The following is a 20,541-nucleotide window of genomic DNA, read 5'->3' on the forward strand; positions in this document are numbered from 1 at the left end:
GAAAACGTTATGAAAATGCACACATTCCTGCTCGAACAAAATTATCTTACCCTTTGGACCATAACAGAAGAGCTAAACATCGGTAAAGACACAGTACGTACAATTCTAACAGAATAAATGGACTGCAGAAAGGTGTACTCTCGTTTCATTCCACACTTTTTGACTGAAGAAAAAAACAGGCGCGTCTTTGTTGGGCTCAAGACTACATTGAAACTGCCCATAGTGACCCAAATTTTTTTCAATCTAATGTAACTGGGGATGAAAGCTGGTGCTTCATATATGAACCACAAACAGAGCGTCAATCCGCTCTTTTGTTGAGTCTTGGAAGACAATGACCAGCGAAAGTCAGGCAGCAAAAATCAAGAATGAAAACGATGTTGACTGCATTCTTCGACTCAAAGGGCCTGATTAATCATGAATTTGTCCCAAATTACAATTCACTGTTTGACCAGTGAATTGTAAATTCTATTTGGAAGTAATGAAATGCATTTGTTAAATCCAGCCTGAGCACCGGGACCTAGGCAGTTGGACTCTTTTGTATGACAATGCCCCGGGGCACACATGGTGACAGTTTTAACACATTATTACGCTGCAAATCAAATGACCATCTTATCCCATTCGCCTTATTCACCCGACTTGGCTCCAGCAAACTATTTTCTGTTCCCGAAACTCAAACTGAAGATGAAAGGCTGCTTTTTCAATGACATTCCGGCCATCCAAAGGGCTTGCACAGAGCATTTGAAGGCGATCCCACAAACTGATTTCTCTAGAGTGTTTGACGGGCTTTACTGGCACTGCAATGAGTGTATAACTAGAGAAGTGTTCTACGTAGAGGGCTGATGTGAGTAAATTTGTCTATCTTTAAATCTGTATTTTTATTTAATTTAGTTCGGGAACTTTTCAGACATACTGTGTATGAAAAATTCAGAGCAAGACAAGAATTTGAGCTCAGGACCTTCTAAATACAAAAAGGTTTGAGTTGCTACCACCCCACCACAGAGGATACATCTATTTCAACATACCATAAATATCACAACCAATCAAAATAAAGAGAAATTATATGTTTAAAAATGCCTGAACCAAAAATTTATTAACCGTTATCTGCAGAAAAAACAGCTTAAATTAAAAGTAATCTGTAATCAGAAGTGTGGAAATCTATTCCATCTCTGAGATGTTATAAGAAAATGAAAGAATCTATAAAGGTACCATTATTTACAGTACCTTAAAATTTATGTTTCTGGTAACTTCTTTAAATAATATTACATTCATATGCATTCTTACATTCCTTCATTATTAATTAGATTAATTCAAGAAGTATTAAATTCTTACCAACAAATAGAAGAGCAAATACTACTCCTAGTTGATATACAGCCTGACCGAGAATGTTTTTCATCATTGTCCTGGAGATAAGAGGTTTTGTGCGACCGTATGGTTTCCTTAGTAATAAATCTGATGTTGGCATTTCTGTGGCAAGTGCAAGAGATGCTAGCGTGTCCATAATCAAGTTTACCCATAACATCTGTACAGCCTGAAATATTAGAATTTTAAGTATTAAAGATTAAAATTATTAAACTAATGGTTTAGATGCCAAAATTTTATCATACAATTTTTGCAAACAGATCCTTCAGCAAGTACATCTCCTGTACTTTGGATGTGACTTGTCAGTAATTTTAAGGGTTAAATTGTCTTGGGAAAATTGATTAAATTTAACTGCACCTGTAAGTTCTGTGCATTTGTTTATGAAGAAATATTACTATGAAATACAAGCTAATGAATAACAACGTTTTAGTCTAGTCTCATGGTAGTATTGTACAATGGTGTACAACTGGGAGAGATAAGATGTGGTCTTTCATAATAGAGTATTTATTAAGTGTAAAAGGCTGAACAAATAAAGACTATTCAAACAATGATAAATGAAAAGAGCTTAACATAACACATCAAGTAGCTTAGTTAAATGATATGGAGAAAATTTTTTAATCCATTTTTTATACATGCCGACTTAATCTTTCTTTTAAAGACAACAGAGAATAACAGGTTTAAAATTTGTGTGGTTGCAGAAGGACTGTGCTAAGCTTTAGAACCTGTTCTGTCTGTTCAATGAGGGAGTCTTGAGTGCCCTATACAATCCAGATTATTTTCACAATTTTTTACAAATAATGAAATACAATAAAAACTCATTAATATGATATGCAAAATAGAAAAAATTGGGAAGGGAAGATATATAGATAAAAAAATATATATTTCACTATGTTAACAATGTCATATTTACTTAACTAAAACTTTGCTTTAGGCCATTATTTCCAAGAATGAAAAAAACACAACTTTATCTTTACTTTAATGCATAGACTTCTATTGAAAAATATGTCAGTACAGTACAATACTAAGAGCAATATTGCATTTCAGTAGCTAGTAAAGTTCAGAGTTACGTAAGAATAATGTGAGTATGTTAACAGTCTAAATAGTGGAAATAATAGGGTGAAGTATGTTACATAAATTATCCTGGGCAAGAGATAAACTACCGTAATCAGAAACAGTCCTCTATGGGTTGATTGTACTCTTCTTGTTTCATCTCTTTCCTCATTCCTTATCCTTTATTTCTTCTTCCTTGAACAATGCAATAGAAGTAGGCCACCTTGGTTCAATATGTTGGCATCTTTCTGACAGCCAACATGGGAATTGCTTCTTTATTGGGATTTAGTGAATGGAAATCTTTTGTTTAACTATCTGTGGACTCTTGTTTTCTACATAGGAGTTACACAAAAAGCCAAACTAGTGTCTGAGGTGATTAATGGTTAAAGCCAGGCCTTCTATTCCTAATTTACTTATAATTGATGTTAAACAGACAGTGACACCTGGACTACAATTATGCAAAACATTTCCTTTTAAAATGTGAAAACTACATTTAAATAATACATACACAATTGCTGAAACAGGCCTTATAAAAAAAAAATAAAGAAATTATTGTCACTCTTATTTGCATCTAGAATATTGCTTTTCAGTTAGTACTATTATCCTGGACAATGCAATCCTGAAGATATGCATGGCTTAGTAAATCGTTCTAGACATTAATTATTAACTTACACTATTGAAGATGATTTATTCACATAACCGATAAGATCATGCCAGTTATACAGAAATAAAATAATTCATGAATAAACTGATATACACTTTTACATTAACAGATCATACTAAAACAATAATGGTTATTTTACCTTCAAAGGACTATCCTGCACAGCACAAGCACCTATGAAAGCAACAATAACGGCAACAACATTAACAGTCAACTGAAACTGTAAAAACTTGGCGATGCTGTCATATACATTTCTACCCCACATCACCGCTTTTACTATGCTGCTAAAGTTATCATCTGTTAGGATGATATCGGATGCTTCTTTAGCAACATCTGTACCTGCAATACCCTGTAAAAGTAATTATAATAAATTAATTTAAAAGCAATCTTAATATGAACAATTCTATGAATTAATAGAAAAAATAATTACATTTATGTCAGTAATTATGTCTTACATTCAAAAGTTTAATTAATATTTCTATAAATAATATACAAGATAAATACAAATTCTGTGAAATATAGTTAAACATTCTTTTACACTTAACTAACTAAATGTATGCAGCAGATATCAGGCATTTATATAATTATCAACATAACAAAACATTGAAAAGAAATTATAGCATATATATATATATATATATATATATATATATATAGTGTCACAAAATTACAAGAAAATAATACAGAAATTAGTAACAGTTTTTTCTTTGAATACAATTACATAAATAAAATAATTGAAAAAATTACTAATGTATATGATAAAAATAAATGTAAAATGCATACAAACCATTATAAAATATTTAAGGAATAACAATAATAAAAATGAAGGAGAGGATTTAAGGAGAATATATAAAATCGTAGTTGTAATTGTAATTGAATATTTATATAAAAGTGAAGACACAACTGTAGCATTGTCAGGAGAAGAAGTAAATATTATAACTACTTGTGATACATAGTAAATGTGACAGTAATAGTAATTCATCAACATTTTACTTAATACCGTGATTTATTAGAGTAAATTGTTCGCAGGCATTTTCTGTTAGTAAAATTATTCTGAAATATGGTTAATAATGATAAGTACAGTTTTCCTATTAACAAAATCCAAAGAGTATAATTTGTAGGATAATGTAAAAAGTAGAATCTCTCAGTTTATTAAAATAAAAAAAGCTGTAGTGATAATGAAAATACAGAGATTGTTAAAATTATAACCTAACATGGAAATACTTTTACATAATATAGGTTAGAATTAATCACATTATAGAATACAAAAAAAAAAATTAACTATTAAAGACTAAGATGTATGCTGATGCTTGAAAGAGAATTTGCTATTGAAAAAAGAGCCAGGCATTAACAGTCCCACCTTCTTAAGTTTTCTAAGACTAGATCTTATAAAAATATAAAATAAGTTCCTTTTTGAATAGCTTTCACTCACATTCTTAGAACTTAATTAATCAGTAATAATAATAATCCCCTGAGGTAAATCCATCTCTATGTCCGGATCAGTAACATCTACATCCACATCTGCGGGGGGGGGGGGGGGCAATGGCTTTGTACTTGTCTAAGACTTTACAAAACTCCAAGCCATCTAATGAAGCTATGGTCAAAGTCCATTCTGGATGATGTGATCATAGAAGTGTAGATCACTGTCGTTTTTCATCTGAACTCCCCTGCGTGTTTGCCGTGCGCAGTGACCTGTGTCGCTGGAAATGGGGATCCTGGCGCTTGAGTGAAACCTAGCCGTTGGTGTGGAAAACCACGGTTGGATGTAGCAACACAGCGCTTTGGCTAAACAGGAGGCCGGTTTGCTAATCACTGCTGGTCAATCAGCTTGTTTACAACTGAACCTTCTGCTTGCAGAGGGGATGGGTAAACAGGTGAGAGCCTGAGATACCTTGATAGGACTAGTTTCCTGTTTGGGGTGGATTGGGATCTATATCTCTCTGGTAACCCTTGTGCCCGGATGGGCATCCCAAATGTGTGGCTCCATGGTGGGTGGGGAGCTAGGGAGACAAAATTTTCTAAAACATTCTTATGGAATCTACAACTTTAAACTCTTGTTTGGTAACCCTGGACAACCTTGAGGGCAAACATCCTTGTTCTGAAGTCTCTCCTCCTTCGACATCATCTTCAAAGAAGAAAAGTGTAGATATATGAGATGCGCCGAAGTTCAATCAAAAGAAACTCCTCGACCAAAATATCTTGTTACTAAAAGAAACTATGGAAAGGAAACCGGTTTTCAAACATTAGTCCCTTTGTCATAGCTAAGGAACTCGCAACGAAAGCTGGTGGACCAGTTAAGGAAGCTAAACAGACACAAGCTGGATTATTCATTGAAGCACTGAACGATGTACAATCAGCAAAATTGTTAGAAATAAAACAATTGGCAAACACTGATGTTACTGTCGAAGCTCACGTGGCACACTCAACTATTACAAAGGAGTCTGTCATGACTTACTTAATTGTAGTGAAGAGGAGATTGTTAGTGAAATGGCATCCAAGGCGTCATCGCATGTAGGCGATTGAACATGAGGAGAGATGGAGAAGTGTTACCCTCTTCTTCTCATGTCCTTACTTTTAATAAGCCATCGTTGACGGAAAAAATCAGTCGGAATCCATCAGTTAGATGTGCGCGCTTACATCCCACCGCCAATGAGATGTTTCAAATGCCAACATTTTGGTCATATCTCCAACAGATACAATCATGAGGACAATTGTGCATGTGGCCAAGAAATCCATGAAGGTGAACCCTATATGGAAATCCCTTTATGTGTGAATTGCGAAGGACAACATTCAGAAATATCTAGAAATTGTCATGCTTTTAAGAAAGAAATCATGATACAAGAGACTAATTTTCTCAGAAAACTTAGTTATCTTGATGCAAAGAAAATAGTTAACGCACAAACGCCAGGAAAAAATCCTTTGCGCAAACAGCTGCGCCTAGCACAAATACATCTTTGCTACAAGTAATTGAAAGCTTAATAAAGCAACTGATGCCAGTTCTAACTACAGTTTTATACAAATATATAGAAAGGAAATTTGCTACAGTTAAACCAGTGCCGTCGACTAGTAGTCAGCAGTCAAACGTCATCGCCAAATCAAATAAACCATCGACGTCGCAAATACAAGGGATTACTGAGAAGATTGAACGTAATAATAAGAACCAGTCCAAAGCTGATAATACAGGAACATCCAGTTTATCAAAAACCAAATGTCCTCTCGAACCTTTAGATCTCTCACAAGGGGATCAAACACCAAAAGGATAGAGGGTGCAGAAGAGCAATCCCTCTGTTGTAGTCAACTTAAAGAGAATGGAAATGACACAAGGTGTGATGGCGCTGCTGACAATTCATGTATCTTCGACCGGATTGCTGAAACCAGCTAATCCCGGTCTTACACAGGGCACAACCCCCTGCCAAACCCTGAGACTGTTAGGTGAGGAGAGTGACTGCGGTTCTGTGAGGTCACAAACTAACTGAAGTTGTACTACAACTACAAAAAAGAAGAAAGGATGGCCAAAAGGTAAGCCACACTTATAAAAGAAATGGAGAATATAATACAATGGAATATTAACAGTTGTGTCTCACACCTGCCTGAGCTTCAACTACTTATGAATGAGCACCGCCCTACATGCGTGTGTCTTAAAGAAACACACTTTAAGCCAGAACATGATTTCCATTTACGTGGATATGATGTAATATGTACAGATGTTATATCTGATCAGCGAGCAAGTGGTGGTGTTGCCACTCTTGTATGTTCGCATCTGCCTTTTCGACAACTACAACTAAATACTGCATTATAAGCTGTCGCTATACGTTTATTATCTCTGGTTGAAGTCTCTGTCTATAACATATATTTGTCAGACAGCAACTGGAACCATGATGATCTGCAAAACTTATATGACCAACTCCCTGGACCGATAATTCTGGTAGTGGACTTCAATACGCATAACCCACTTTGGGGTTCACAACGATTGGAACACAGAGGGCGCAACGTCAAGGAATTTATTTTTTATTTAGAACACTGAGCTAATCCTGTTAAACAAAGGTACAGGAACATTTTTCAACATACGAAACGATGAAACTTCAGCGATAGATTTGTCATTTTGCAGTCCAGCATTGTCGCTTTCCTTGGATTGGAACATTGATGAACACCTTCATGGAAGCAACCACTTCCCAATTATAATTAAAATAAACGTATGGCAAAAAGTACCAAAGTTTATTCGGCGATGGTGTCTTAAATGTGCTGATTGGACTAGCTATACAAACAACGTTGTGATGCCAAGTTATACTGGAAGACAAAAGTAGAAACGTGGGCAATTTTAAATTCAGCGGAGGAAAACATTCCTAAAACCACCGCAAAGTCAACGAAACCCACTGTACCATGGTAGAGCGTTGTAATAAATATAGCAATTAGTGCAATAAAGAAAGCATTCAATTTATTCAAGAAACATCCTACCATGGAAAATTTAATATCTTTTAAAAAACATTTTGCCTATGCCAGACGCACCATATTATCTGCAAAAAAAGCATCCTGGAGGCATATGTATCTTCCATCGATAGCAAAACATCTGCCACGCAAGCATGGAAGAAGGTTAAAGCTATAGCTGGCCGCAGATAGCCGTTCATTAAACATGCTCAAACAAGCTGGTGTCATCATAATCGATCAACAAGCTATACTTGAATTGTTGGCCGATCAGTTCGAAAATGTGGGTAGCAATGAAAATCATCACATCAATTTCATTTGCATCTCAAGAGAGCAAGCATCACTAAACTTTGTAATGGAAAATGACGTTTTTTATAACGTACCGTTTTCATTCGTCGAATTCAATCATATTTTCTATGAAACTCCAGTGATACTTCACCTGGATATGATGATATTCCATATGCATTCATCAAAAATCTTAAAGACGATCATAAAGCATGGATATTACACTTAATAGAAAATGGACCTCGGCCTCATATCCACAAATGTGAAAAGAAGCAGTGATCGTACCACTTTTGAAACAAGGAAAATATCCTTTAAGCATTAAGAGTTACAGACCAATATCTCTAACATCGTGTATCGGCAAACTCTTAGATAAAACGATAAATATTCATTAAGTATGGTTATTAGAAAAGAAGCGACTTCTTTCACCGTATCAAACCGGATATAGAAAGCTTCATTCTACGACTGATAATATGATAATGCTTGAGAACGCTCTACAGAATGCTTTTATTAACACTTCACTTTTATTAGCACTTCGTAGGCGTATTTTTAGACCTTGAAAAAGCATTTGATATGACGTGGAGGTATGGAATTTTAAAACAAATCTATGAATGGGGACTACGTGGAAATCTCCCCATGATTATCGCCAGCTATTTATCTCAGCGAAGTATAAAAGTACGCATTGGCAACCCCTGTTCGACAAGTAGGCGATTACAAAATGGAATTCTGCAGGGATCACACCTTAGTGGTACCCTGATTATAATTGCTGTCAATAGGGTTCTACAAGCAATACTTGTGGAAATTGGTAAATGTATGTCAACAATCTGGTGATTTTCTATGCCGGCACAAAAACTGCAATGGTCCGGTACAAGTTACAACAAGCAATCAATGATATTGTTGATACGGCTGAAAGGTCTAGCTTCAGGTTCTCAACCGAAAAGTCATGCGCCATACATTTCTGTCGCTTTAGAGGAGTACACCTTAGTCCACAACTTACAATAAAGGGTGTTGAAGTTTCATATAAAGAAGTCAAGTTTTTAGGACTGATCTTCAATAAAGGTCTTACATGGCGTCCTCCTGTACGACAATTAGCAGCTGAATGCAAACAAACATTAAATATAATCAAATTTACGTAGCATATCAATTGGGGATCGGATCGAGAAGTTCTTCTACGTCTGTATACTTCATTGATACAATCAAGAATCGACTACGGCTGCGTTGTTTATTCCTCCGCTCGAAAGAGCTGTCTAAAAGCCTTGGACGTCATACAAAACGTCGGAATTTCATATGCGACTGGAGTATTTCACAACCAGTCCCATCAACAGCCTTATACGTCAATCAGGATTGTCTCTACTACATTTTCGAAGAGACATCCTGTTACTGTGCTATGTGGTCAATGTCACGTCATCACCGCACCATGTAAATGGACCAGCGTTCATTAGACATCCTTTCCAAGAAGTTTACAACCGGCATCAGACCTATACAAGGCTGGCTGGAATCACAGCTTGAGAATTGATGAACAATTACGACATTGTGCTTCCAAGAGTTGCTGAATCAATGGTGCTTGAATCACCACCGTGGCTGCTTCCATTGGCCTTTTTGCGAATGGATCTAGCACCTTTTAAGCAATGCAATTCTCAGGAAATAATTCATTGTTTTCAGGAGCTTGTGAGTGAACACGACCAGGAGCTAGTTTTATACAAGGATGACTCTAAGACGGCAAACGGTGTTGGGAGTGCCTTCCATTGTGCGGGTGTTAGCCATTCGTGGTCCTTGCTGGCTATTGCATCTGTTTATACTGCGAAGTTGTATGCCATTAGGCAAGCTGTGAGATATTGTGAGCACTATCATGTACCATCCTTTTTGATCTGCAGCGATGCAATTAGTGGTAATCAAGCACTGCACGATGCGTGCTCAACAGACCCCTTCGTGAAAGTGATACTTGCACTCCTCTGGGTGCTAAGCAAGAAGGAGCAACAGAGCACACTTGATGTGGATTCCGCGACACTCTGGTATTGCTGGAAACGAGGCTGTGGATGAAACAGCTTGAGCAGCTGCTGACGCACCTGAGCCCGAGGAAATTCCTGTCAGAACTAGCGATGTAAAGTGTCACGTATCTGCCTGTGTCAGACATGAATGGTACAGAGTTTAGAAAGAATTAACAATGAAATTTAACACTGTAAAAGACTCTCCTTGCAAGTGGACCACTCCTTCTACAATCAAAAGGAGAGAGCAGGTTGTCATAACAAAGTTGCGAATAGGACATACAAACTTAACGTCGAATTATATGTTGACTGGCAGCAATCAACCGGTTTGTGGGGAGTGTCAGCAACCGCTGACAGTCAAAAAATTATTGGAAGATTGCATCATATATGAAGATCTGCGTCATCAATTTAAAATAGAAGAGAGAAAATTTTGAGAAACGAAGAATGTGCTATTAGAGACTTGTTTTTTCTTTATGCAGCCGGTCTCTTCTACTGTATATAAATTTAATTTTTGGAGGTATGTCTTCAGAATACATTCTATGTCCAGAGAGGATATTTAGATATTCCTTTTCATTTGTTTTATTTTTTGTTTTGTACTGAATGGAACCTTTTACATCCCATTTGGTTATGTGAGTTTTTATCAACAACTAAGTGATTATATGTGTGTATAATTTTTGTTATTTTATACTTTTATTTATTTGTTATCTTTTATTCGTAGTTTATGTTTTAGGAATTGACAAGGACTAATGACCTTGGTAGTTGATGCCCAATAACTATAAAAAAAAAACAAAAAAACAACAGCAATAACCAATAAAGCAACAGCAACAAAATCAACAATAATGTCCTGAGGTAGATAATCCTCACGTCCAGAACACAACATCTACGTTCCACGTCCAGGGCGGCAACAGCTGTGTAGATACATTACACATATAGCTGGCCAACGGGCACCGCCTATTTTCCTCGGAATGTTTTATTTTTTGACCTATTTTTCACCTTAAGGTCACTAATATGGATTGGATTTTTGGCCACCTGCAGATCATGAACATTTAAATGATTTGGAAATGGACTTACACCAGACTTAGAGCTGTTAATGTGGCGGCCAGGGTCGACGTTATTGCAGATGTAATGGAGACCCTTCCATTGTCCACATGCTCCCTGCGATGGTAGGCATGTAGTGAAGGTGCACATGTGTGTCGGTGCATGGGAGCTCTGAAAGCTTTGGTGAGTAGGAGTCTATGGTCAGTGCAGAGATTGTGCTTCCATTCTCTGCCAGGACATATGCCAGTTCCACTGGAGTTCCGGATCGAACCTCCATGGTTAGTAGCCCTGGAGTGGGGGGTATACCCCGGTGGCTAGCCTTGCTACAGAAGGGATCAACAGAAATGGAACACCTTGAACAAACAAATGTGGCAGAGAATGCACACAAACACCCTCGTTTAGAAACATCTGATTCGCCAGAAGCGAAGAGGAAACAAAGCAAGGAATCTGATAAGATAAAGAAAGACACTGAAAGAATTAGAAAAGATTTGCGTAAAGTTCTGTTTATTAACAATGCGCCCAAACCTAGGCATCTAGTGATAACAAGAGAGACGGGAAACTTTCAGAAAGTCAGCCGAGCAAGTCTTGATTGCTCAAGAAATTACAAATTGCGCTGGTGGTCCTGTTAAGGAAATTCGCAAGACTTTTAAAGGTTTGTACATCGAAACCGTAAATGATAGCCAAAGCTTAAAGTTCAACTATAAAGAAGATCGGTGAGTTCCCTGTGTCTGTTCAATCACACGTACACTTAACTCAACAAAAGGAGTTGTTTGCCATGACCTTCTTAATTGCACGGAAGAGGAGATAGTAGAGGAGATGTCGAGTCAAGGAGTGACTCACTGCCGTAGGTTAACCACGAAGAGAAATGGTGAAGTTCTTCCTTCAGTGTCATACGTGTTAACCTTCAATCGACTGAATTTGCCCAAAGAGTACAAGAATACGTGCTGGAATTCATCGTCTGGATGTTTGTGCATTTATACCGCAACCCATGTGTTGTTTCAAATGTCAGCGTTTCGGACACACAGCAGTCAGATGTGTGAGACAAGAAATCTGTGTGTGTGGAGTTGAAACTCATGAAGGTGATTCGTGCAAAGATCCTCCTGTTTGCATTAACTGCAAAGGAGGATTAACTAATTTTTATTCTACACAGAGAACAAAATATGTATTGGTTCATTTTCAACATAAAGCATTTTAATTGCTTCACTCATTTTAGACAACTTTTTTAAATCAGTATTTGAATTTTCTATTTATGTATAAAGTTAAAAAAAAAAATTAGTACCATAGCAAATCCAACATCAGCCTTCTTCAAAGCCGGTCCATCATTTGTGCCATCACCAGTGACAGCAACAACTTCTCGGCTTTCACTGATTTTGCTGTCGATGATACCTTTGACTAGAGTATACTTGTCGGTTGGAGAAGAGCGTGCCAAAACACGTAACTTTGGCCAAACCTTGTCCAGCAAGTGTTGTTGAACCTGTTTCATCATAAAATACAATGTTAAAAACAATGCCTTTTAAATACAATATGAGTTGTATACAATAATAAATTAAATAATTATAATAGTAGTTTTATAAATCAAGAGAAAAAGTAGTTTTATAAATTAAAAAAAATATATATATAAATATATTATAAAATTAAAAAAAAATATAAATATAAATTCACAGCAAAAAAGATTATGATAAAAAAAAATTTAGTAATCAGTAGTGAATGTTACATATGAGTTTAATTTTGATAATAAGAACTGTTAACTTTTGTTATCTGTGCACATAAATAAATAACTTTTTATTGCAAACAGTAAATAATAATAATGATACATTATATATAGATACATCATGTTAATATAAGACAGATTACAAATATAAAAACAAATTAAAAGATAAAAAAATAGATATGATTAAAGTCCATATTAATTACTTAAATACAAACTCGTGAAATAATGTTAAATAAATTAAATATAAAAAATTACTACAAAATAAATCACGATTCAGAAGAATATTTAAAACTATTTTTAGTATATATTTTTGTTCAAGTTGAAAGGGATGGAGATAAATCATGTTTTGTTTTTTTAATTAGTGTTATATAAAAACTGAATGACAAAACAATATTTTTTTCTGTAAAAGAAAATTTTTTACTTGTATTTAAAACAAACTGGTAGGAAGATTTTCATATGGTTTGGCAATTTATAAAAAATGGAAATGGAAAAATAATAAGACCGTTTCTCATAAACCTAAGTATTGTGTTGAGTTATAGAAAACAGTCCCATTGTCTGGTGTGGTAAACATGAATATTGTTATTTTTTTAAAAATAAGTGATCATTCTTTTTAGCAAAGATTGCACATTCGTAAATATAAACACAAGGATGAGTGAACATATTTAATTTTCTAAATATTGGTCTACACAATGCATAGTAACGGGCATCAGATAATGATCTAATAGCCCACTTTAGTGGGCTAAATACAAAAGATTAATTTTATTGGGTCTCTGCCATGTTTTTAGTGATTTAGATGATATATTTTTGAAGAAAAAAAAGAAGAAATTTATCTACAATGAAAGAGTTTTAAACAAGAGAAATGGGTAGGTAATTGTTTAACATTTAATTGGTGAAGGCTACATTTTTATGATGAAGGATGAAAAAAGCAATCGCCCATAACTGAGAAATTAAAAAAGACATTCAGAAAAACAGCTTTGACAACCTGTACAGTTATTTTTTTGACAAGTGCCATATCATCACCAAATTAAAGGAGTTTGTAGATAGCTAATGAATAATGAAATGCAAGAAGAACCAATATGCTTGTTAATAAGACTGTCCATTGACATTCCTGAAAGCAAAAGGTGACTTTAAAATTCATTTAATCTATTGCCCTTGGACATGTCATTGTTATGGAGCAGCAGCTAGGCAGTACAACCAGCCATTGAGTCATCTGCAAACCCTGACTATTACTTTTAGTATCACGGATACTTATTGTTAACCTGTCGTGGCACAGATATAAGATCAAAAGCCTCCATCCTTTTTAGAATATTGAAGTTTTTTAATTTACAGGGATAATGGTAGCCCTGATCACTCAGAGCACTGGTATAGATGGTGAACCTACATAATATATCAGCGTAACCAGAATCATTTAAGGTGCACACCATTAAATATATCATCTAATTAAAGCCAGTAAATTAAAAAAAATAATCAAATCAAAACTGTGCTTAAATCACACAGGCTTTGCACATTTTATAAAAAATCTTCACCGGTTTGAAATCGTGGGGTTCAGCCTCAGCTCAAATTAAAGGAATATTTTATGCTGCCATTTTTACAGAAAAGAATTTCGTGATAAAATGATACTGTTGGGTTATATTAAAAAATATCTTTCTTATAATTTTGAACTGTCTTTAACTTTAATGATATGTTTACATCATATTTATATGATGAACAAATTAAAAAAAGTAATCACTGAATTCATGTAGCAGAGCCATGAAGCGTGTGTTACATTTTACCTCTGGTTTATAAATATGCTAACATAGTTTATAAAACACTTCACGGTTTTCTTCCATTATCCTCCTGCCAGTTTTTATCAATGAATTAATGAATTTTAATATTTTTACAGTACTATAGTTCTACAGAAATTAAAGGTACGCATATTACAGAGAGAAAGAAAAAAATATGATTACATTATATTAAGAGAGCAACTCATATTTGATGATGCACCTACTGACATGATTCTACTTATTCACTTCATGAATGTGTTGATGCTTGACTACTGATTGTTCCTTATTATTTGTTTTACTTATCCAGTCTCACAATGATAGAATGTACGTTAGGTTTCTAATATTACTGTATTCGTGCTTTTTCCTCTCCGTAAAGATATCATTTTTCATGATATATTTCATTCATATGAAATAACTCATGAAAAATATAACTATATATATACTTTCAAAAATTACAATATTTTTCTAACAAATAACTTATGTAATTGCGACACAAAGTGGTTTTGAAGATTTCAGATAAATGAGATCAATGTGTTGTGACAAAAGGGAATGCAGAGTTGACCTTCAGCTATGTCTGAATATATGGTAGCAAAGTTCCAAACTAAGTCTGGACAAAATATTGCTATTTATATATTCATGGAATTTTAGAATGTCGGTTAAATTTTGGGAACATATAAAAACCACATAGTGAAAAACGTTCTGTATACTTGAATGGTATGGTAATTAAAGTGTAATTAATTAAAGTTTAGTGTGGTAGTAACCGATATTTACTAAAAAGACCTCAAGAAGAGAAAACATAAACATTATTGTAATTTAAGTACATACAACATAAAGTAAATACACAGCTTGTAAATATTCTGCATCAGATCACTAAATATTTTACAATAATAATTATTATTGTTACATTAATTAAAATAAAATGAAAAAAAAAATTGATTAAGTTGTGAAAATATAATATTTAGTACTCTAGTGCATTTTCAGTGGATCCATCTTCATCAAAGATGTGATTTTAAAATAAAGATAAAAAATTGAAAAAAAAACAAAAAAAATAGAATAGTGGTTTTCTTTAGCCAAACAAATTTAAACTAAATGTCAGTAATTATTACAAATATAAATTATTGTAGGGGGACAGCGGCATTCTTAATTAAAATATCATTTTTAAATTGAATCCATTTTTAAGATTATTTTTATTTAAATTGAAATAAGAATGTAAGTGAAATATTATGGATTTCAATTTGATATTTATTTTTACTGTTACAATTATTTCTTATTATCTACTATTATTTTTAGGCTGCTTTCATACTCTGAAATGTACATATTTCTTATTTCCATGACTTGTACAACTGGATCAAATGCAGTCACATTTTATAGCACTTTTACAATTTTATATCAGTAATAAATTTCTTGTTATGTACAAATCTATTGGTCTCTGTTACCACATTTAAAAAAATATATATTTCAAACAATGGAATCTGCAGTAATAAAAAGAAACATGAAATCAAAATACTGGAAATATTTCACATGAGTTTATTTAAATTTACACAGAAGAAATATTTTAAATTAACAGATTCAAATTAAAAATAGCATTTTATTGAGAACAACAAAAATAAAGATATTCATTGACATTAACGAGTAATGTTCAGTTTCAATTTGTCTCACGAAAGAGAAACATTATTCTACAATATTTTATACTTTCAATTTCCATTTTGAAATTACCTCTCATGAAGATATTGATTTTGATGAAAAATTGTTACAGTACTAAATTAGTATTCCACTAACAGTGGCTTTATAACGCTACGTTTTCCTTTTTTCATTTTAATTAACATAAGCTACAGACACATCGAAAAAGTTCATTTACTGAAGATATTATTACCAGTTTGATTTATTACAGCAACACAAATTAAAATAACTTTGAAAAGGCAAGTAATATACAAAAGATTATAATCCACTACTTCACACTAAAAAATGTAATAAACTCTCCAAAATATCAGTCATTTACTTTTTATCATTACATTTTTTTAATCAAAACTAAGTACTTACCACAGAGACTTAAATGTCCATCTTGATCATAACCAAAATTTTTCTTTTTTTAATCAGCAATTCCTAAAAACTGAATTCCAGTAAGATATTTTTTCATGTTTTATTCATTTTTCAGTCGTGTTTTACTATGCGTTATATATAAGTATGAATAAAAAAAAAATCTGGATATTTTATTTTTAGAACGGTATTAAAATTAAAATACAAAAGAACCAAAAATAAGAATTGGTCATAAATATAATTACATTCAATTCCAATAGTCATAAAATAAAAACCTTTAAACATTATAAAAATAATATCTTTTATTAATTATTATTTAATTTATAACTTGTGAAAAAATTAGAAAAAAAATCAGTTTTGAATAATGAAAATATTTTGCACGTGAATAAAAAATATTAAAAACAATTATATATATATTAAAATATATTTTTATGTTATATATATAAATTAAAAGAATGACACATATCATTAATATATATATATATATATATATACACAATAAATATCTGCATTAAAAATATTTAATAAATAATAAAAATAACTTTAAACATTTTTTTAAAAATATCCAAAACTATTGAGTATTCCAGACATCTTCTTTATTTGCATTTGGTTGACAAAAAAATTATTTCCTTTTACATTTAATATCGAAAAAGAATTTAATATGTTTCTTTAACTTCATTACATACATAAAAAAATTCTTGAGTTTAATTTGAACAGCATTTTAAAAATTATGATGGTTTACTAATCTTCAGCATAATCTTGGCTGACTTCTGTGGCCGAGTGGTAGCAGCATTTCAGTCTTTATCCAGACTTTTCTAGGTTGAAATCCCAGTTAGACTTGGCATTTTTCATACAATAAATATTTCATCTCTTATATAGAACTGCAAGCGAGCAAGACAATCTATCATTACTTTGAAAAATAAATAATAATTTTTTCTATCAAATAAATTTCTACTACTTTTAATTTTCTCTTTTACTGTGTTTTGAAAATTGTTTAAATTGTCTGTAATTTTTATCTGTCATAAATCTTCCACCACTTATTTATTTAATATTATTATTATTTTTATTCAATAATGTATTTCCAAATGCTAAGTACGTAATATTAATTTAATAGTTTACATAAATTGATGTTAAAATATTACTTAAAACTTCGGTATATTTTATATATCTTAATGTGGTGAGATGTATTCTGATTTTAAATATATCTGAATATTCTTACTGAATACATCTGAATCTAAAACAATTGAGACTTAGATGTGAAAATCACAGGAGCTCTAGAATGTTGCAATTTTGACAATCTCTAATGACCCAGTAGATAAGCACAGTCCGATATAAATTAAAAAAAATATGTAGGAGCTCTGTAAATAAATATTTTACAGTTTCCTTGTATAGTTCTCATAAATTTAATTCTAAGGTTATATCTTTTACACCATAATAGCATGAATTTAAATCAAATATACATATATTGCAATGACAATGACTTTTAACAAAGTTCTAATCCAGCCACACTCTGGTTTTATGTGCAATATGATGGAAAGTTTCAAACGTTCATTGAAGATATTCCTTAATGGATTTTTTACATACTTCGTTTGTAAGGTAAGCCTAATACATTCAGAAGATATAAGTGTGTGCAGAAGTAATCCTATTCATAATTAATTCTTGAACTACAGTTGTTTAAAACCTTTATTGCATTTTTTGCTTACACTGATTAAGTGTTTTTAACAAGACTTTGATCTTCTAATCGATGTACTGTAAAATAGTAATTATATATTTTTTTCACTGATTTTTTTTGCTTAAATTTAGTGAATGGCTTCATCCAAGTAAGTATAATTTCAGCAACTGTTAACCCAAGATCAGTTAAACTTGTGTAATTTTAAGTTTATTTGATACTGCACTATGTTAATATCTAGTAAAAAAGTAAATTTTCTATAGTTCTTATTCAAATCAGTCTTCACTTTATAACTGTTTATTAAGGCCACAATTAAATTCATAAAAATAATAAAAGATCATCAAAAACACATTTAATCATTAATTATTTGGCAGGCACTTAGTGAAATACACCCTTAGTAAAATAAATCTTTGTTCAGTTACTGTACATCAAAACAAACGACTCCATGTATGTATTACTACATGCAGTAATAAGAAACAGCTATGCTCTTTGAAATACAACTAAAATCATATCTGCACGTTCTATACCTTCAGCAAATAATTATTACAATTTTTTGATTTTTTTGTTTTACAATTTCACAGTAGATAGGGTAAAGACATTACTTTTGAAATGCTAACAGTATGTCATTATATACCCAAATTAGAGCATTATTTATCCTCAGTAACGAACAGTTAAAAAAACATGAGATCAGCAACTTTTTATGCCATGTTAAACAGTACTTATATTTTCCTGAATACTATTCCCATAAAGTAATTAAGACAGTGAAACGATACATGGAGATTTAACTATTATCTCTGAGATATTACAATGACTGATTTTGAACTCAAATAGTCAGGCTTCCAGCCAAACTTGAAATAAAAATCATTGATCTGGTTTAGTGTCTGGGACAATGAAAATCTCTTCCTCACTTTAACCACTTGCTTACCTCCCTTGTTTATTTTCACCTTCCTTCACTGAATGTCATCACTTGATATCTTGAAAGAGGAAAGCTGAGCTCCTAGAATTTTACATAGCAAAATTAAGTGTAATGATTAACTTTGTATATAAGCTGGCAGCATTATAGATTACCATACTGCAAATTCTAGTAGAAAATCTTATAATTTTTCACTCGATTACTGCCTCAGACAACATGAATGGCCAGCCACCTCATTAAACAATTTTTATTCATCAATAATTTGAATAACTTAATGAATTCTTCAATATTTTTCTATTCTACAAAAACTTTTGACACTAAGATTAAATTTTGACACTAATTAATTAATACACTTCTATGAGAATGTTGATATTCCAATCTTTGTCTTCCTTCACAGCTTTTTAACCTTTACGATTTCTTTTATTAACAGATTAACTAACATAGGATGCCTTAATCTGTATCCTTCAATCTAGTCCTTTTTTTAAAACTCTGCTACAATTTCTTTTCTCTTTGAATAGAGTTAAAAAAATTTCAGTATGAACTTTGCTGACTTATCAGTACTTACTTGGCACAATAATGTAAAACTACTTTTTAAATGTCTCTGTTATTAGGCTTTGTGGCTTCTGAACATTAGGTAATCATATAGTAATTAATTCAGAAATATTAAAAAAATAAACCACAAATATTTCTTAGATGTATATTTGATATTAACACATGTCTTTTAAGCAATAAACCTCTTCTTCATGCCAATCTCCTCCACAACGTACTGTGCTAACAACTATAGTGCCAAAATCTTATCTATACGGTATGTAATAAAAATAAAAAAAAAGCTAGAATATAAAAAATTTCTGTTTGTTATAACATAATGTCAGAACAGATATGTTTTCTTAGAACTTGACTTTTCTAACCTTATGAGTTAAAAAATATATCTTAATTTACACCTTTTAAAAATGTTTTAAATTATTTTCAGCCTCCAATCAACATTTATTTACAAAGCTATGTAAAAAATGTACACGATGTTAATAATTCAATCATTTAGCTTTTCACAATGTTAACTGTAAAAAAAATTTGCATACTCTCTTTCAGAAGAAATCAAAAAAATGTTGGTTTTAGGAAGTAAGTATCATCACAGTTATCATTTACTACAATTTCAAAATTTCTGAGTAGTCAAGAAATGTCAGTCGTTCAAAAACAGAGCATTTTGGAATATTTGCTGATATTAAATTGATGTCCTCCATCAAATAAATCACAGAAATCTTTCAAATTTGATAACTCAACAATATTAACAATTTGTTCTCAAAAACATGATTAGGTCCTCTAACTTGTCCTGAGAATCAAACTTAAATAAAAATCTTTTTTCTATCTGATACAAAGGTCTGCCTCAGTCTCTCCTTCCTTAGGATTGATATCTACATGATCGCATTGATGGTCTCTCTTTGTTTATTCTCTGTAAACAATTCAGTCAATCGCTGCAGTACAGAGTCTAAATTTCATTTATGCCAGTAATCCAAACTTTATAACCTTCATTTTTAAATCTATATTTTGAAAATTTTTTAACCGAGTTCATAAACCTCATTTATCAAGCTTCTATTTTTTATTTCTGCCTTTTATTCACAATTCAAGTTTCAGTACCATCCAGCATCAAGGGCAC

General features: G+C 32.4%; 1 protein-coding gene across 9 annotated transcripts in view; it reads right to left on the bottom strand.

Annotated features, from left to right (window-relative positions):
• Positions 1-20,541, bottom strand: part of PMCA (plasma membrane calcium-transporting ATPase 3) — a 762,833-nt gene that overhangs the window by 132,101 nt on the left and 610,191 nt on the right. For all 9 annotated transcript variants that reach the window (XM_075362205.1, XM_075362203.1, XM_075362206.1 and 6 more), the window contains 3 exons: positions 12,077-12,271; positions 3,213-3,419; positions 1,330-1,528 (listed from right to left, as the gene is read on the bottom strand). In XM_075362205.1, coding sequence (XP_075218320.1) covers positions 1,330-1,528; positions 3,213-3,419; positions 12,077-12,271 — 601 coding nt within the window. The remainder of the gene's footprint in view (positions 1-1,329; positions 1,529-3,212; positions 3,420-12,076; positions 12,272-20,541) is intronic.

This window comes from Lycorma delicatula, chromosome 4 (assembly GCF_047948215.1).
Source record: "Lycorma delicatula isolate Av1 chromosome 4, ASM4794821v1, whole genome shotgun sequence".
NCBI classification, from domain to species: Eukaryota; Metazoa; Arthropoda; class Insecta; order Hemiptera; family Fulgoridae; genus Lycorma; species Lycorma delicatula.